Here is a 16380-nt window from a genome sequence, read left to right as displayed (position 1 = left end):
CCTTCAGCTTTTTGGACTACCCTATATTTAATGTTCTCGAAGCTACCAACATGAGTTTGACCAAACTGTGGGAGGCAGTGAAATACAGGAGTGCCTGGCATGCTCTGGTCCATGGGGTCACGAAGAGTCGGAAACAACTAAACGACTAAACAACAACAACATATTTAATGGCCACACACACACACACACACACATACTTGGCTTTTCCAAGGGGCCTGGGTAAAAACCTAATCCAGAGCCTTGTGATTTTCCGCATTTACACAGGGTCGTCCCCCCAAACTCACCATCAAATGAAAGCTCACAGTGATGGACTACACAATAAAGATCAGTTCTGGTGCTTGCTGGCATCATAAAAATATTGATCCACAGCATGGATCCTCATGATTTTGATTTAGGATTGTGAAAGCCAAACCACCAGCAGAGCACAGAACAGAACCGTATATGCAGAGGTGACCTACAATTTGATGGTGCTTTTGAGGGGGTCACTTATGAGAATCCATAATTTTCGGTGCCCCAGATCCATGATTCTTATGGTTTGGTCAGTGGAGATTGAGGTGACCTGTGATTTGATGGAGGTGGCAGCAGGGAACCTCTCTGTGTGTGTGAGGGACAAGGGATACAGGGAAGTCCCTCCCATCTTAAGTTCCAGCCCATCCCCAAGCGCTGGAGAGAGTAGGGAGAGCTCTGCCTCCAGCGGAGAGTCAGGAAGTGGTGTCCGAGGCTCAGGCAAGGTTGCGGAGCCCATGCCCCAGGTGGGACAGGAAGATGGGAGCACGGGGGGAAGGCCAATCCCCCCAACTCCGGAATTGCGTCGCAAACGTAGGGGGAAGAGGTTGGGTCTCCCAAAGCTTCTTTGCTGGAAGAAAACGCGCCAATCGCCATTCGGAGGTTCTGACACCTCACCTTAAACATGTATATAGATCGTTCTGACCACTGTAAATAATCAGCACTTAATAAAAGCCTAAAAAGACTATGCTGGAGTCGTTACTCTAGAGTAGCCACATCAGGCCCTCTGACAGTGTGGGGGGGGGGGAGGGTTATGCCATTTTAAGAGGATCCATTCTACTTGGTCCAAAGTGTGTGCAGGTGCCCCTTCTCTCTTTCATCCAATATTCTCTCCCTCCCTCAACTGCTTCCTTTTCCTCTTCCACCTTAAGTCCCAGTTTCCTTTCCTTCCCCACCATCTTCTTGGCCTTCCATCCAACAGCTCTAGTGCTGGGCTGAGCTTTGAAAAGTGGGGGAAAGGTATGATAACTCTTTCAGCTTCTGCTTCTGCGTACTTTTCCAAGGTGGTGGGGAGTAAACCACCCTTGCCACCTCATGGTGACCAGGGCAGTGAGCTGGAAGCATGGGAACCTAGAGGCTTTTGTAGGTGCCAGGCAAAGTCTGGAAGGGCACCAATGCACCCGCAGATGCCAAAGTGTTAGCCCCAGCCTCACAGTAAGACAGGACATGTTTCATGAGAGGCACAGGGGATGGGCATTTTTGTGAAAAAGAAACAGGGGGAAAAACCAAAAAACCATCCATACCCCTTCCTTTCTTCTCAGTGGTACGCTTTCCTGGCAAATCAAGAAATTATGTAGGGAGTGCTTAAAAAACAACACCTTAAGTATCACAAAGGGCGGGGAATGTTTGCATACTTACTTCCTTGTGGTCCATAGAACTTCACTACAAATTCGTTGAGTCCTCCTAGGATGGTGACTTCATGTTTACTTTCGATACTAAATGCACGCAAGTCAAGGAAACATTTGTCACGTGCGCAAGGCTTATTAAACCTGCCTCTCGAGAACCCTGGCACCCCAGGAACAGCAGATTGTTAGAATTCCTTTACCAGCAAAATCTGAAATAATCCTCTCATAAATGAAGCGCATTCAAAATACGTCTGAGGCTGTTTGCCGTGGTTTAAGCGGACCCAAAGTACCTGCCAGACAACACAGGTGAAACACAGTTCGGGATATAAAGGCTTGAAACCTGTAAATGACTTCAGGTTACAGATTCTAGCAGTGGCTTCATTTCTGTATCAATGTATCTGGAGCTTTAAGATCGGAGGAGCCTGGTGGATCAGGCCAGTGGCCCATCTAGTCCAGAATTCTGCCTTCATAGTGGCCAACCAGACGCCCGTGGGAAACTCGCAAGCACAAGAGAAACTCTCCCCTCCTGTGATTTCCAGCAACTGGTATTCAGAAGCATTGCTGCCTCCATCGTGGAGGCAGAGCCGAGCCATCATGGCTAGCAGCCCTTGTTAGCCCTCTCCATGATGGCCCTTGTGGTCTCTTCCAACTCTATGATTCTATGAATTTGTCCAATCCTCTTTTAAAGCCATCCCAAGTTGCTGGCCATCACTGTCGCCTGTACAAGCAAATCCCACAGTTTTAACCATGGGTAGGCAAACTAAGGCCTGGGGGCCAGATCCGGCCCAATCACCTTCTCAATCTGGCCCGCTGAAAGTCCAGGAATCAGCATGTTTTTACATGAGTAGAATGTGTCCTTTTATTCAAAATGCATCTCTGGGTTATTTGTGGGGCCTGCCTGGTCTTTTTACATGAGTAGAATGTTGCCAGAAAGGGAACTGGATGTGCAACTTTCAAGAACAAAGTTGTGTATCCAGGCTCCCCCCCCCTTTTTTTTCATTTGGTCTGCTTAAGAAAGCAATACAGTGGTCCCTCGACTTACGAAGTACTCGACTAACGAAATTTCAAGTTACGAATGGAAAAAAATGGCCACGCGCTTACGTTTTTTTTTTACATCCGAAAGGAAAACCGTTGTGGTTTAGATGGGGTTTTCTCGACCTACGAATTTTAGATGCGGTTTACTCGACTTACGAATTTTTCCGTTTCCAATGCATTCGTATGGGAAACCGCTTTTTTCGACTTACAAACTTTTCGACCTACGAATGTGCATTCGGAACGGATTAAATTCGTAAGTCGAGGGACCACTGTACTCAAATCTGGAGAAAGTGGAAATTCAGACACAAGTCAAATGTCCCAAAAGAAACCAACAGACTGACCAGAGTGCAGATTTAGTCTCCCCCCTCCAATCTCAGAGCTTTAGAGAATAATAATGATAATTTATTTATATGCTGCCTATCTGACTAGGTTGCCTCAGCCACTCAGGAGAGAAGTGCTCGTACAAGGCAGCCTTGGTGCAAATACCTCTGTGGCGTTGCTAGACTCTCCCACCCAACCCTGTTCCAACTCTCCACACCACCTCTACCAAATACTGTATTATTCCAAGAAATGTGTCTGCAGAACATAACGCAGTCAGGATTCTGATGCCGTCGGAAGGATGCAGAAAAGCCTGTGCAAATATTTGCTGGCGGGAGAAGATCTACGTACGGCTCTTGGAAGAGAAACAAAGAAGAGACTCCAGGTGAATTCTGACTAGATTGTAAGCCACCATCTCTTGACCTTGGGAAAGTTTCGCTCTGCTGTGGAGGAGGAGGAGGAGGAGGAAGAGATACCAGGCCCAGCACAACCTCAAGCCGGATGTCATAACTATGGCTCAAAACATGCTTGTGCGAGTAGAAGCTAAACTTATGCATGGATGCGTGTGTTCATGCATGCATGCATGCATGCGTGAAACTCTGATATTCCCCTACCGCAGCTGCAGTCCTCTGTGCCACATGGCATGTTGTTCCAACGAACCCTTCATTTTTCTTTTTCTTTTTGAGAGGAGGGTTAGATGAGGGACTGCTAGTGAGAAGCAAAGCACTAACCCACCCCACCCCGCCCTCAATCAGAAGCATTTTACAGTTTTGATCAAAGTCCGTATTTACAATGCACTGCAGGAACATAGACATCCAAGAACAGTACCCCTTGCAAAATATCTAGTATATTACATTTCTATCATTGCTGGAATCACCATTCAAACGACAGTCCTTTCCTTTTATCCTGACCCAGGTTGGCCAATTGGGGTATATTACAGCCTTTGGAGACGATGTTTTCTAGTCCAGAGCTCTTTTGATTGCACTAATGATAGCTATTGATTGACTGACTGATTATTTAATTTCTATACCACATGATATATTAAAAATATCTCTAGGCAGTGTACAAAAAAACGAAGCGACAACAGAAAACTTAAGTATTACAAAACTAAACAGTCACGTATAATTTTTTTACATTAATATCAAGTTACTAATGTATATAAATTAGTATCAATTCATTTTCCTTCTGACGCACCCTCCCTCTATGCCTCCAGGTTCTCACCCAGGGTCCAAACAAGCACTCAGCTCACCCACAGAAGTCTCACAATAAGAAGAGGTCGTGGAAACAGCGGCCGCCACCCTAGTCTCTCTCTCTAGACTTGCTTTTTTCTAGGCAGGCCCAAGGTGGATGAGAATTCCTCAGACTCCCCTTAGCTGTGTCTCATTCAGCTGCAGCCTCTCCCCACCCAGTTCCAGGAGCAGCAGGTTGATTGAATTTCCCAGGGGGTCCAAAGGATGGAAAAGCCCCCTGCTCGACTCACAGCTCTTTTTTCTCCTACTCCGTCAGCTCCACCCTGGGAGCTTTCGTCACCTCACAACTTCCATCAACAGGGAACCTCTATACGTGGACTGGCTACTGGCTGGCCTTGTTTACACATGACGCTAAGCCATACTGAGGCTTAGCACAAATAGCAAGCACAGTAAGAAAACTGTGGCCAGTTTATTTAACAGAGTCTGTAAAATAAAACCTATAAGCTTCGCTCCTCGCCCACTCCTGCACCGCTACAAGAAGATAAAGCCACAGTACGGCTTAGCAGTATACGCGAAGCCAGGCTCAGGGTTTTCCGTCCTAACAAACGATGCATGGCAAGGCAAACCATGGTTACAGCTTGCAATGCGCTTGGGGTGAGACAAACCACGAGCCCAACAAACCACAAGATGCAACCAAGGTCTACAATCTGGGCTCGACTCTGCACAGCTCCTCGACCATTTGCAGATGCAGCTCAGATAGGATTTTCATCCACAAAGCCTTGCAACGGCTAGATGAGGGAGCAGGAAAAGGCCTTGTGTCATTCTTCCTCCGATCTAGAAAGAAGAGGGCCGAGGAGGAAGGTGCTCAAAGCAATGAAAGCGCTATGAGGCTGCTGTGTACATTGTTCTCTTTTTCGGATTACAAGACATGACTTCTACATTACGTTCAGCAAATGCACTTCACCGCCTGCTGAGATTTCTACCAGAGACCTATCAAAATCCCCAGAGACGCCCCCCCAGGCAACCTGAGCCCTTAACACACAAAGAAAAAAAAGAGAAAAGTACACAGCTCCCCCCCCTCCCCCAGAGGGTCTGCAGGAAAAAGCAGCAGTTAAGTTGAGCTAGGAAGAATTAAGCTCGCAAGTCTAAGAAATTCCTTTGCCCTCAAATAACCTGTTGAAAGAGACTTTTCCTAAAGTACAGATCATGCCAAATCTGAAGCAATCCATGAGACAATAGACGTGTTATTTTCAGAGAAGGCAGCTGCTGATTTCAGTTTCTTTGAGATGATTCCTCCCCTTTTTTATTTTCTTGCTGGGCCAGGGCGGGGGGGGGGGGGGGAGTGGAGAGAGAATGCAAAAGTGCATTTCGCAGAAGTGCTGTAAGACTTGACACAGGCTGGCTTCCAGGAGCTGAAGCAAAGGCAACAAAAGGGGCATTTGGGAAAGATGGAGGGCACAAGGAGAAGGGGACGACAGAGGAGATGGTTGGACAGTGTTCTCGAAGCTACCAACACGAGTCTGACCAAACTGCGGGAGGCAGTGGAAGACAGGAGTGCCTGGCGTGCTCTGGTCCACGGGGTCACGAAGAGTCCGACACGACTAAACAACTAAACAACAAAGCAGGGGAGCCCTGCGCCCTGCTCTATGTTCCTGGAGCTAGAGCCCTCAAAAGCCCAGCATGTGTACTTAGTGCCCAAAGGACCTCTGTACCCAAACATATTTTGAACACAACCCCATGAAACTGACTCATAACTTAAAATGAAAGCACAAGCCTCCTCGCCCTAGTTCTCACAAGACCCTATACTAAGCACTTTGCTCCTATGTCACAGTGCTTTATTTAGGGTCGCTGCCGCAAGCTTGCATCCATGGAGCCATGGGTTCAAATCCCATTTCCATCATGCCAGAGCCAGCACAAGCCTCAACCTTCGGTGAGGAGCCACAGTTCAGTGGGAGTGCCTAAGCTATGCATCTGTGGCACCTCCAGTTTAAAAGTTCTCAGGCAGCAGAGCTGAGAATTTTTTATTTATTTATTTTGCTGACGGCCCTAGAGTGCCACTGCCTGTCAGAGAAGCGGGCTAGAAAGATGGCTCAATAGTCCAAATCGATACAAGGTGTGTTCATACTGGCTCCAGACTGCCCAACTCCAAAAAACTCAGAAACTGTGCCACGTTGTGCCATCTTAACCTTTAGCAGAATACTGATTTCTGCAAAATGTGGCGACTGGAGCAGAACACAGGAATCAAGGCAGTTGAGGAAAATGCATTGGGTTTGCTGGATCAGATCACAGGGTCATCAAAAACTTCTGAGCACCGGGTGAGGCCGTGGAGAGACAGACAGGCAGTGGCAAATTGCAGAGCAAGTCACAGCGCTGGGCACTGAAGCCAAGGCATCTGTCCTACCAGCAGCAATAATGTGGCTCCCCCAAGTAGTCTTTGGGCCATGTACAAACTGTGGGTGTGATAGCAGCCCTAAAGACGGGGGCAGGGAGGGAAGCTAAGGATTGAGTCTGTGGAGCCATAAAGGTTTCCCACCCGTGATCTATGTGGAATTATATTAATAGCCACACCAGCCTTTACTGGCAGCAGTCTCCCCTAGCCCTGCTACCAAATCTCTTTTCATTTGTCTGAGATTCCTGGATTCTCAGCATGCAAAGTGAAGTGAAGTGTCAATGAGCTATGGCCACTTCCCCACTGAAGAGAGTAGCTTTCATTGACAAAGAGGTTTGATACAGCAAAAAAATTCTACTACCTTGGCAGACCCCACCCAAGTCCTGGCTATGAGCAGACTTCCTAGGGGTGTGGGCCTCTGAATGACTCTCTCTCTCTCTCTCTCTGACTGACACACACACACACCAAAAACTTACTGCAAACTGCATTTTACTCTCTTCCACCACACTGTACCACAGAGGCAATGAAGGCAATACAAAGCTCTCCTTCTCTATTTATAAACTGTCTTTCCATAAGTGCCCATAGCAGTCCACAGGCAACCATGGTAATAACACAACATACAAAAATGGCAAATCTGATTGCACACAGCACTATCTGACTGAGCCAACGTGATTCTCTTCCCTTCCCTACCCGAGGAAAGTCGAAACGAGCATGACAAAAACCAGCAGTTCAAACATTCTAAGCTTTAAATTCATCCAAGTGAGAGTCCTAAGAGCAGGTTAAAGGCATAAAGCCAGAACTGGGAAAATCCCAGATACCTCGCTGCTAAGAAAAGTAGTGGATTCTGAAATATTTGTTCAGCTCTGTCCAGTGCTGGAAGCTTCAAAGTTGATTCACTCTGCCAGGCTTGGTTAAAAACAAACAGCATTAAAGACATTTCATACCACTGTATCTTAAGCACTAAACAGGAGATTTGCACAATTAAGACTGGGTTTCCTGCAAGCTTTTAGCAAACTGTTTTCCATTCTGGTTACAGGTAGGTAGCCGTGTTGGTCTGGATCGAAGTAAAATAAAAAAATTCCTTCAGTAGCACCTTAAAGACCAACTAAGTTTTTATTTTGGTATGAGCTTTCGTGTGCATGCACACTTCTTCAGATACGAAGAAGTTATCTGAAGAAGTGTGCATGCACACGAAAGCTCATACCAAAATAAAAACTTAGTTGGTCTTTAAGGTGCTACTGAAGGAATTTTTTTGTTTTCCATTCTGAATTTAGACTTGAAGTTGTCCTAATCCTGGAGATACCTCTCTGGTCCTGAGCAACAGCTCCAGGGGAGTTGGTTCAGCCTTGTAATATGCCACTCGCTCATCCAGAGAGCAGCACCAATTGCCTCAGGGCAACTGTGTACACACAACATCCCACTTCCAACATAGGCTTGGACAAGGGACAGCTTCAGTGGGAGCAGCAGGGTATTCTGGGCACTTTTCCCTTTTGAAAAACTGACCAACTCAGCGGCATTTTCCCATTCTTAGCAGGTAGGAGAATCACAATACAGTGGACACATGATCTGTGCGGGAGACACGTTCGCAACCCGCAGCGCCGCATCTGCACACACGCATGTCACAATTCGACGCTTCTGCACATAGCGCGATTTAGTGATTCTGCGCATGCGCAAGTGCCGAAACCTGGAAGTAACCCGTTCTGGGACTTCCGGGTTCGGCGCAGTGTGCAACCTGAAAACGCGCAACCTGAAGCAGCTGTAACCCGAAGTATGACTGTAGTGAAAGAACTGGCACAAACGCATGCATGCACAAATAGTTTTTAAAAGAAACATCAGAGAGAAAAGCAGGGGGGGAGGAAGAGCGTAATCGCTGGGGAGCTGAACCTCTGCAGGCTCGAAACAAAGTACATTTTGTCCAAGGTAGGAGATAACAAAAACAGACTGAATCTGCATGCTGAATTCTCCAGTAACATTCTTTTGCCACGTTGTCATTCGCCGAGGAGAGATCGCTGAAATTCTTAGCAATCAGTCATACCTCGGTTTAAGTACGCTTCGGTTTGAGTACTTTCAGTTTAAGTACTCTGCGGGCCCGTCTGGAACGGATTAATCCACTTTCTATTACTTTCAATGGGAAAGTTCACTTCAGGTTAAGTACGCTTCAGGTTAAGTACGGACTTCCGGAACCAATTACTGTATGCAATGCAATACCAGGAGCGTCACTGTCCTCAAATTCCTCTGTTTACATCAGCCTCCCCCAACTTGGTGCCTGCCGTCCAGATGTTTTGGATGAAACTTCCATTGGTTGCTCTGGCTGGGACTGATGTAGCCCCCAAAACATCTGGGGGACAAGCGCAGGTTGGAAAAGGCTGGCAGATGCAGTACCAGTACCAGTTCAACCACATAGGAAGCTACACCACACCCCCACAAGCAATGTATCCTGTTGGACTACAACTCCCATCACCCATGACCACTGGTTGTTAGCTAGGGACGATGGGAGTTGTAGTCCAACAACAGCTGGAGACCCAGGTTTGAGAAAGCCAGTCTAGCCACTATGTTAAGAGAACCTTAGGTGCTGCTTAGTGTCCTCAGTTCCCAGGGACAACCTTCACTTGACGCCCCCTCTCCCCACCCCGTTCTTGCAGCAGAGTTGATTTGCCTCCAACTCTGCCCGATGGCGGCTGGATAATGTTCTGACAGCTGTTGTGAAACGTCCGCGGACACCTCGAGTTAACCAGCTGGTGCATCTTATAACAGAATATTGTGCTGCTTATTCTGAACAGAATGCTTTTGCTTTAACATGTTTGTAGATGTTCTTAAACAGTTTTGAATGCCACGAGTATGTTTTCATTTCTAATTGTACTGTTTTCGCTGCTTTGTTTTCTTGCCGCCCTGGGCTCCTTTGGGAGGAAGGAGGGGGGGGGGATACAAAACTTAATAAATGGTAATAACACAAATACCCCTCCATGGAGACCTGCGGGAAATGCCCATAGATTCTAGCTGAGCAGGGGAGCAGCTGCTTCTAAGCAGCCTGCGAGGCGCGGCTTCCTAATTTCCTGCTCCAGAGTAGAAGAACGGTTGAAGTACCGCATGCAGTCCCCCAATATCTTTAAAATATGAAATGCAGCTTGGGGGTGGTGGGACTGCAAATTGGATCTTTTAATTTAATTTGAAATTAAAACTGCCCTTCCCATGCTGCTTTCCCACCTGTGGAGGGTGGGGTGCAAGGCACCCAGCTCCATTTTGATCTACAGAAAACTGGCCAGATGGAAAGAATTAAACTGCCCCACCCCCCGTCACTGCTCTGACGACATCTGAAGCTGCCCACAATTATTATTTCAGTATCAAATGGTAAAGGGTCAGGAGATCGCCCCCCCCATCTCGTGCCTAGTTTTACCCTGGTACCCTCTACCCAGTGACAAGGGTTCACATAGGATGTGGGGTTTTGTAGCAGCAGAGTCTCCCCACCCCACCCATGGGTGACACTGGTGCTGGATCCAAGCTGACACCATTTGGGAACAAGCTCGCTCTGCTTCTCTGTTCTGCCAGAAGCTTTTCAAGATTTCTTAAGTCCTGTCAGGCAGTGTCTCAGAGCCTTTCCCCCTACTAGTCAGGATTAAATGTGCAGTTCCAGCTCACTGCTGTATCTGTAGAGTCCGCCTCCAGATAAAGATGGCAGCCCTGGCGAACACCCAGTTCTTTCACGAAAACCCACCAGGTGCTCATGCAAGGATGATGCATTCATCCTTCCTGAAAGGTATCATGGGAAGCCAATGATTTGTTTCCCCAAAGAGTTATTTGGAGGTAGTGTTTTTCAGACGCTGTCTTCCATGGTGTGCACACTCATCTCTTTCGTCTCTGGTCAAACAGGTCTTACAAGTTTTCAAATCCCTATTGGGGAAGCGCTTGCAAAACCTGATTAGCCTATGACAACAGTGGGGCAGGGAAAATGGCTCTAGCAAACCAACTCCAAACGTATCACCTGCCTCCATATTTAATGGAAACTCCAAAATGAAGGATTTGAGGGAGGAGATCAAAGTAGTTTGCTTCCAGTTGCTCCTCATTTTAAGGTCCAATAAATTAAAGGCTGCCTTCTCATTCCCCCTTTGGTCCATGAGGAGTGGAGTGCAGAGCTTTTCGAGCAGTAGATGCAATCTCCCGTAAAATGGGCCATCCTGGGAAACCTGAAGAGCAGCTCTGATAAACATATTAATGCCTGAAGTGGCCTTGAATAACCCTTTGGTCACGGAAAAAGGCAGATTGAAGAGAATTTAGGCGGCATTATCTCAGGACAACTATGTAAACAGGCGCAGAAATGAGGCTAGAACGGGGCAGAAAGAAACAAGCAGAAGGAGAGAGCACCTGGGTCCCACAGTGGCCAATTTGGTGCTTCTGGGAAGCTCACAAGCAGAGCACGGAGGCCTAACCACACCACACATTTTTGCCCCTTACACAACTGGGATTCAAGGGGTATACATCCCCTACAGATGGAGGCTCCATTCAGTTACCATGCTGATAGTTGATGATAGGCCTATTCTCTATGGACAGATATAATCCCCTTTTGTCCAAGACCTCTGTGGAGCTGTTCCACTGTAAAATGTAGGCTTCCCCCCCAGATTGTATGGACCTTCAGTGCACCTGCCAAGCAGACTGAATTCATTGTTTGAAGGCAGGAAGTTGGCACAACATGAGAAAAACACGCATAGACACACATTCTTCTCCTGACCAGCATCCTAAAAAGAATAGCTATTGAACTTCCAAGGTCAGAGTGAACGCTGGCATCACACTGCCTCCCTTCCTTCCTCTTTGGAAGAACTGTTGACAAAAAAAAAGGATTTTTTTCAATATGCTACTGATCTTTTAAAAAACAACAACAGTAAATGCAAGAGGAAAGGTGTGTAGGCATTTACGGCTCAGGCCAAGCAGTTGCAAGATGTCCTTTAAGCATCTGCTCTAATAGCTGGGCAGCAAACTCCCAATGTAGGCTGATTCCCCAACATTATCCATTCCCCAACAGTGGTGAAACAGAGGACATGCTTTGTCTCCCTGCCCTCCTGCATATACCCTGGAAAGGCCTGCCAATAAGACACAGAGTTTACAGTGGTACCTCTACTTACGAATAACTCTACTTACGAATGTTTCTACTTACGAATGGAGCTCCGTCCGCCATCTTGGATGCGGTTTAGATAGGATTTTTCTACTTACGAATTTTTAGATAGGGTTGCTTCAAATTACGATTTTTTTTCTCCCAATGCGTTCCTAAGGGATTCGACTTACAATTTTTTTCGACTTACGAATGTGCGTTCGGAACGCATTAAATTCATAAGTAGAGGTACCACTGTATTTTTATTTATTGCATGAATACCCCACCTTTCCTCCAAAGAGCTCAAGGTGGGACACAGGCCCCCTTCCTCCCCATTTTATCTTCACAGCAATCCTGTGAGGGAGGTTAGGCTGAGAAACTGCAACTGGCGCAAGGTCTCCCAGTGAGCCACATGGCCAAGTGGAGGTTTGAACCATCCCAGGTCCTAGTCCAACACTCTACAACACACCTGTGTAAGCCGGTAAATGGGACCAGCTTACGCAAGCATCACTCAAGAAAAACTGTGTGAATGATGGGCAAGGAGCCCCCATGGAGAGGCTACAGTTCTGTCAAAATCAGACTTGCCCCTGAGAGCTGCTCGGCACGCTCTGAAGGCATTAGAAGAAGAGTTGTTGTTTGGATTTGATATCCCGCTTTATCACTCTGAAGGAGTCTCAAAGTGGCTAACATTCTCCTTTCCCTTCCTCCCCCACAACAAACACTCTGTGAGGTGAGTGGGGCTGAGACTTCAGAGAAGTGTGACTAGCCCAAGGTCACCCAGCAGCTGCATGTGGAGGAGCGGAGACGCGAACCCGGTTCCCCAGATTAAGAGTCCACCGCTCTTAACCACTACACCACACTGGCTGCCAAGCCAAGTCTAATAAAACACAGCATCCAGTTGCAAGGCATGGGATCCCACAGAAGGGTCTGCGCCACAACTGCCCGCAACAATCCGGCGCAGGAGGATACTTTGCAATGAGCCTTGCAGCTGTGCTGGGAACTGGAAAATACTCAATGCCTTCCGACAGCACAGGGTTTGAGAGCGGACAGGACTTTCCAGAGATTGGGAAGTGCAGCGCCTGCAACAGGACCCCCAAGCATGAGCTCTAGGAACATGCTATTTTTAAAAACGAAAGCCGAGAGCCTTCCGCCCTGGCCAGTTCCACACCGAGTGCCAGAAGGGGTGTGGGGCAAGTACAGCTTTTTCTATAGGGATTTCGGCTCTTGCTGTCAGATACACACTTGTGCTCTTGCTTGCTCTTTATATTTCCCTGCCTGCCCCACCTCTGCCCGTACACAGCGTGTGATTTGCCAGATCTAAAGCTGATGTATAGCTTTGGAAGTGGGGAGGTGCAAAAACACAGACCCTGCTTCCAGGGGGGGGGGGACGTTAAGGTTACATTGCTACCAAAGCCAAAACACTATTGAATTCCAGCTCAGCTCAAAAACAAGTTTGGCTCCTTTTCAACTCATTGCCATGGGGGGGGGGGCTTTCAGGGCCGGCGCCTCCATTTAGGCAAACTAGGCCATGGCCTAGGGTGCCAAAATGGAGGGGGCGCTGTTGAGCCTGCCTGCCATCTGCCCGCCGCTCGCTGCCGTGGCCGCTGAAGAGCTCACAGCGTTCCCTCCATAGGCGGGAGGCGCGCGAGCCAAAATGAGAGCTCAGCGCCCTCCCGCCTATGGAGGGGATGCAGCAGCGTCAGCGGTGTTGTGCACGCATCATGAAGCATGTGCCGAGGGGGGGGCGCCAGAAGGTGATTTAGCCTAGGGCACAAAAAGACCTAGCACCGGCACTGGGGGCTTTTACCTTTCCAGCAGCAAGGAACCCTGGTATTGTAGCTTGGTATCCATTGGCAAGGATCCTTGTGCTGGATACCAGTGAGGCTTTAGGGCCTTATGAAGTTTTGAGGAACAGCCTGTTCACTGCTGCCCTTCCCAACTGCTGCTACGAGAAGATATGTTTTAAGGAAGCGGAAGAAGGCCTGCAAAAACGGGGGGGGGAGAATGGGGGACAAATGGCCGCAGACCTGATAATTTGGAAAATGACACACCCCTGGGAACACATCAAGGTCTGGAGTTCAGAATGGGGCAAGCTTTAAAATGAGCGGATTCGGCCCCAACCTGACTTAAGCCCAAGGTATCTTGTTCTTGGGAGAACTCATCCCAAACTGAGAAAGGGCAAACTCACTGCTAAGTTTATCCCAAACATTACTATGACTTTTATAGCACAATCCATTAAAAAATACTTGCAGCTAAACTTCCTTACATGACAACAGAGGGAAATTCAGTGTTGGCGCATAAAGTTCTCAAGGGACCACATAGCAGGGACAGGAGAGGCCGCTCTGGCTGACAGCAGCAGCACCAACCATTCTTGGTCAGAACTGCTCTGACAAAGTTCAGAGCCGTAAGCGTTCTTTCGTTCACCAGGCCTAGGTGCTTAATGCTGTAATTAGCAGAACAGGAACCACCACTGCTGTTTTGCTGTTTAACTCTGTGTGTTTCTCTATAACTATAACTCCTCATAATAGCAAACTCTGCTGGGCGAGTACCTCCAGGATTGCAGCCAAGGCAGGGCTGTCAATAAACAAGAGGGAGGCGTCGGAACACTTGGAGGAAGTATAAAAAAAACATGGAATATACCTGAGGGGGACCTAAAAACCAAACAAAGCTACAAACAACACAATGAGGACCAATAATGCCCACTAGGCCATGTGACAAATGGAAAAGAAAAAAGAGACTCGGGGGGGGGGGTGCTTGCTGGAACACTGAACAGGAGCTCTCTTTTCAGGATGGGAGGACAAACTGCAACACTTTGTTGCAGGCCCCACTTATGTACACATGCCTAGCTTTGTAATTTGTTAAGTTTTCATCTGTACGCCATTTTGCAAGCTAACTTGTAGAAGGCAGTCTATAAAATTTAAAGGCTGCAGAACATTGCAGCTTTAGTTAGGTAAGAGGAAGAAAATACAGTTCCCAGGTTTTGCAGAGGATAAACCATTAAAGAAATGCTAATCTGCAATATTAAGAACAAACGTATATATTTCTAAGGCTACCGTTAGAAAGTTCTACAAGGGCTGCTACATTAACGGCCATTCCTCATTACAGAAAGGCCAAGTTGGCTTTGCCACTGAGAGCACATTTAAGAGGTTGGGAAGGTTTTTTGGCCACCGCTTCAGGAACGTTTTGCAGCTGACTTCCGACTACCATTACTTGCAAGAGGGTCTTCACAGAGTTAACACTAAGCTGGTGCTCGTCAAATGACTTTCCTTTCAAGGAGCCTGAGAAAGTGGTACAAGACGACCCTGAGCCGAGTTCAGCTCTGTGCATTCTTGAACAAGAGGAATTTCCATGCCTGGTTCAACTGGAAATATATATACATATAAATTGTCCAGTAGCACCTTAGAGACAAACTAAGTTTGCTCTTGGTATGAGCTTTCGTGAGCATGCACACTTCTTCAGATACCAAGAACAAGATACTAAGAACAAACTTAGTTGGTCTCTAAGGTGCTACTGGACAATTTTTTAATTTCTAAAATATATTTCTACTGCGTCAGACCAACACGGCTACCTACCTGAATCTGGTTTAACTGGGGCAGCCTTCTGCGGACACAAATTCACCAGGCTGGCTTTTCACAACATCACATCGATGAAGGTCACAAGCAGCAATGCCTGCAGGCAAATGGCCACCAGGTCCCAGAGACTCTTAAACAAGCCCTCCACAACATGGTGCCTTCCAGATGTTTTGGGCCACATCTGGAGAACCCCAGGTTGGAGAAGGCTGCACTCGACAGGCAGCTCATCCCAAACATGGAACCTGGCATCTGGCACATGACCACAGTACATACCTGGAGTCAGTCAGGTCGTGCATCCACAGCAGTGACCAGAGGAGGAATGGCTGCTGGGAGGAGTGCAGAAAGAAGAAATGCCATAGTGCATCTGCAACAGCACAACTGGACACCTTCATCTGCCCCAGCTGCAAAAAAACATGTCTCTTCCGTATTGGTCTGTACAGACACATCAGATGCTGCAACTCTCCAATCATTTGACTTCACCCCCAAAGGCACACTCCTCCATTGCTTCTCGAGACAGATGGATGTCAACCTAACCTACGGTATTAAGTCTGCAATAGCTACAGGAGATGATAGCATAGCAGCAGTTTAATAAGCCTTGTAAGCATCCAAAGAAATTGCTCCCATTTCAGTTCAAGGATATCCAGATGATTTGTCCTGGATTCAAGCGGCCGGGGGCGGGGGGCGGGCGGGGAATTAGGTGCCACACACATACCAGACAGCACGGGATTAAGTAAATAATTAAGAGTGGAATGGCAAGCCCCTCTGCAGTCTAAAGGTTCTTTGTCGTATGTTAGCAAACATTATCTTTTCGATGCAGATTATCTTCTGAAGCGGCAACACAACTGTGTGTGTGTGTGTGTGTGTGTGTGTGTGTGTGTGTGTCAGGAGCCCCCGAGGTTCAGGCACCTAATTTCATACTTCCCCGGGCCACTGAGACCACTGTTCCATTGCACTGCAGTCAGTTCAAGCCAGGACACCGTGAATCATGTGATCCAAGAAAGGCAGGCCACCTGCTGTCGAGCTGCTAGATTCGCCACTATGCTAGCATACAACAAAGAGTGCTGCAAATGTCCCCTAGAGAAGGGGAGGCCCTGCACTGCTGTGAACAATGCAGCTCAATTCTGACAAATATTTGCAGGAAATGTGGGGGAAAGGGCTTCTGGCT

General features: G+C 47.6%; 1 protein-coding gene across 1 annotated transcript in view; it reads right to left on the bottom strand.

Annotated features, from left to right (window-relative positions):
- UBE2H (ubiquitin conjugating enzyme E2 H) overlaps positions 1-16380 on the bottom strand; it is a 57499-nt gene that overhangs the window by 24758 nt on the left and 16361 nt on the right. The window contains exon 2 of the mRNA XM_035126686.2: positions 1645-1721. Coding sequence (XP_034982577.1) covers positions 1645-1721 — 77 coding nt within the window. The remainder of the gene's footprint in view (positions 1-1644; positions 1722-16380) is intronic.

The sequence above is a fragment of the Zootoca vivipara genome, chromosome 10 (assembly GCF_963506605.1).
Source record: "Zootoca vivipara chromosome 10, rZooViv1.1, whole genome shotgun sequence".
NCBI classification, from domain to species: Eukaryota; Metazoa; Chordata; class Lepidosauria; order Squamata; family Lacertidae; genus Zootoca; species Zootoca vivipara.
The sequence above is the reverse complement of the archived record's forward strand: the minus strand, read 5'-3'. Positions and strand labels throughout refer to the sequence as shown.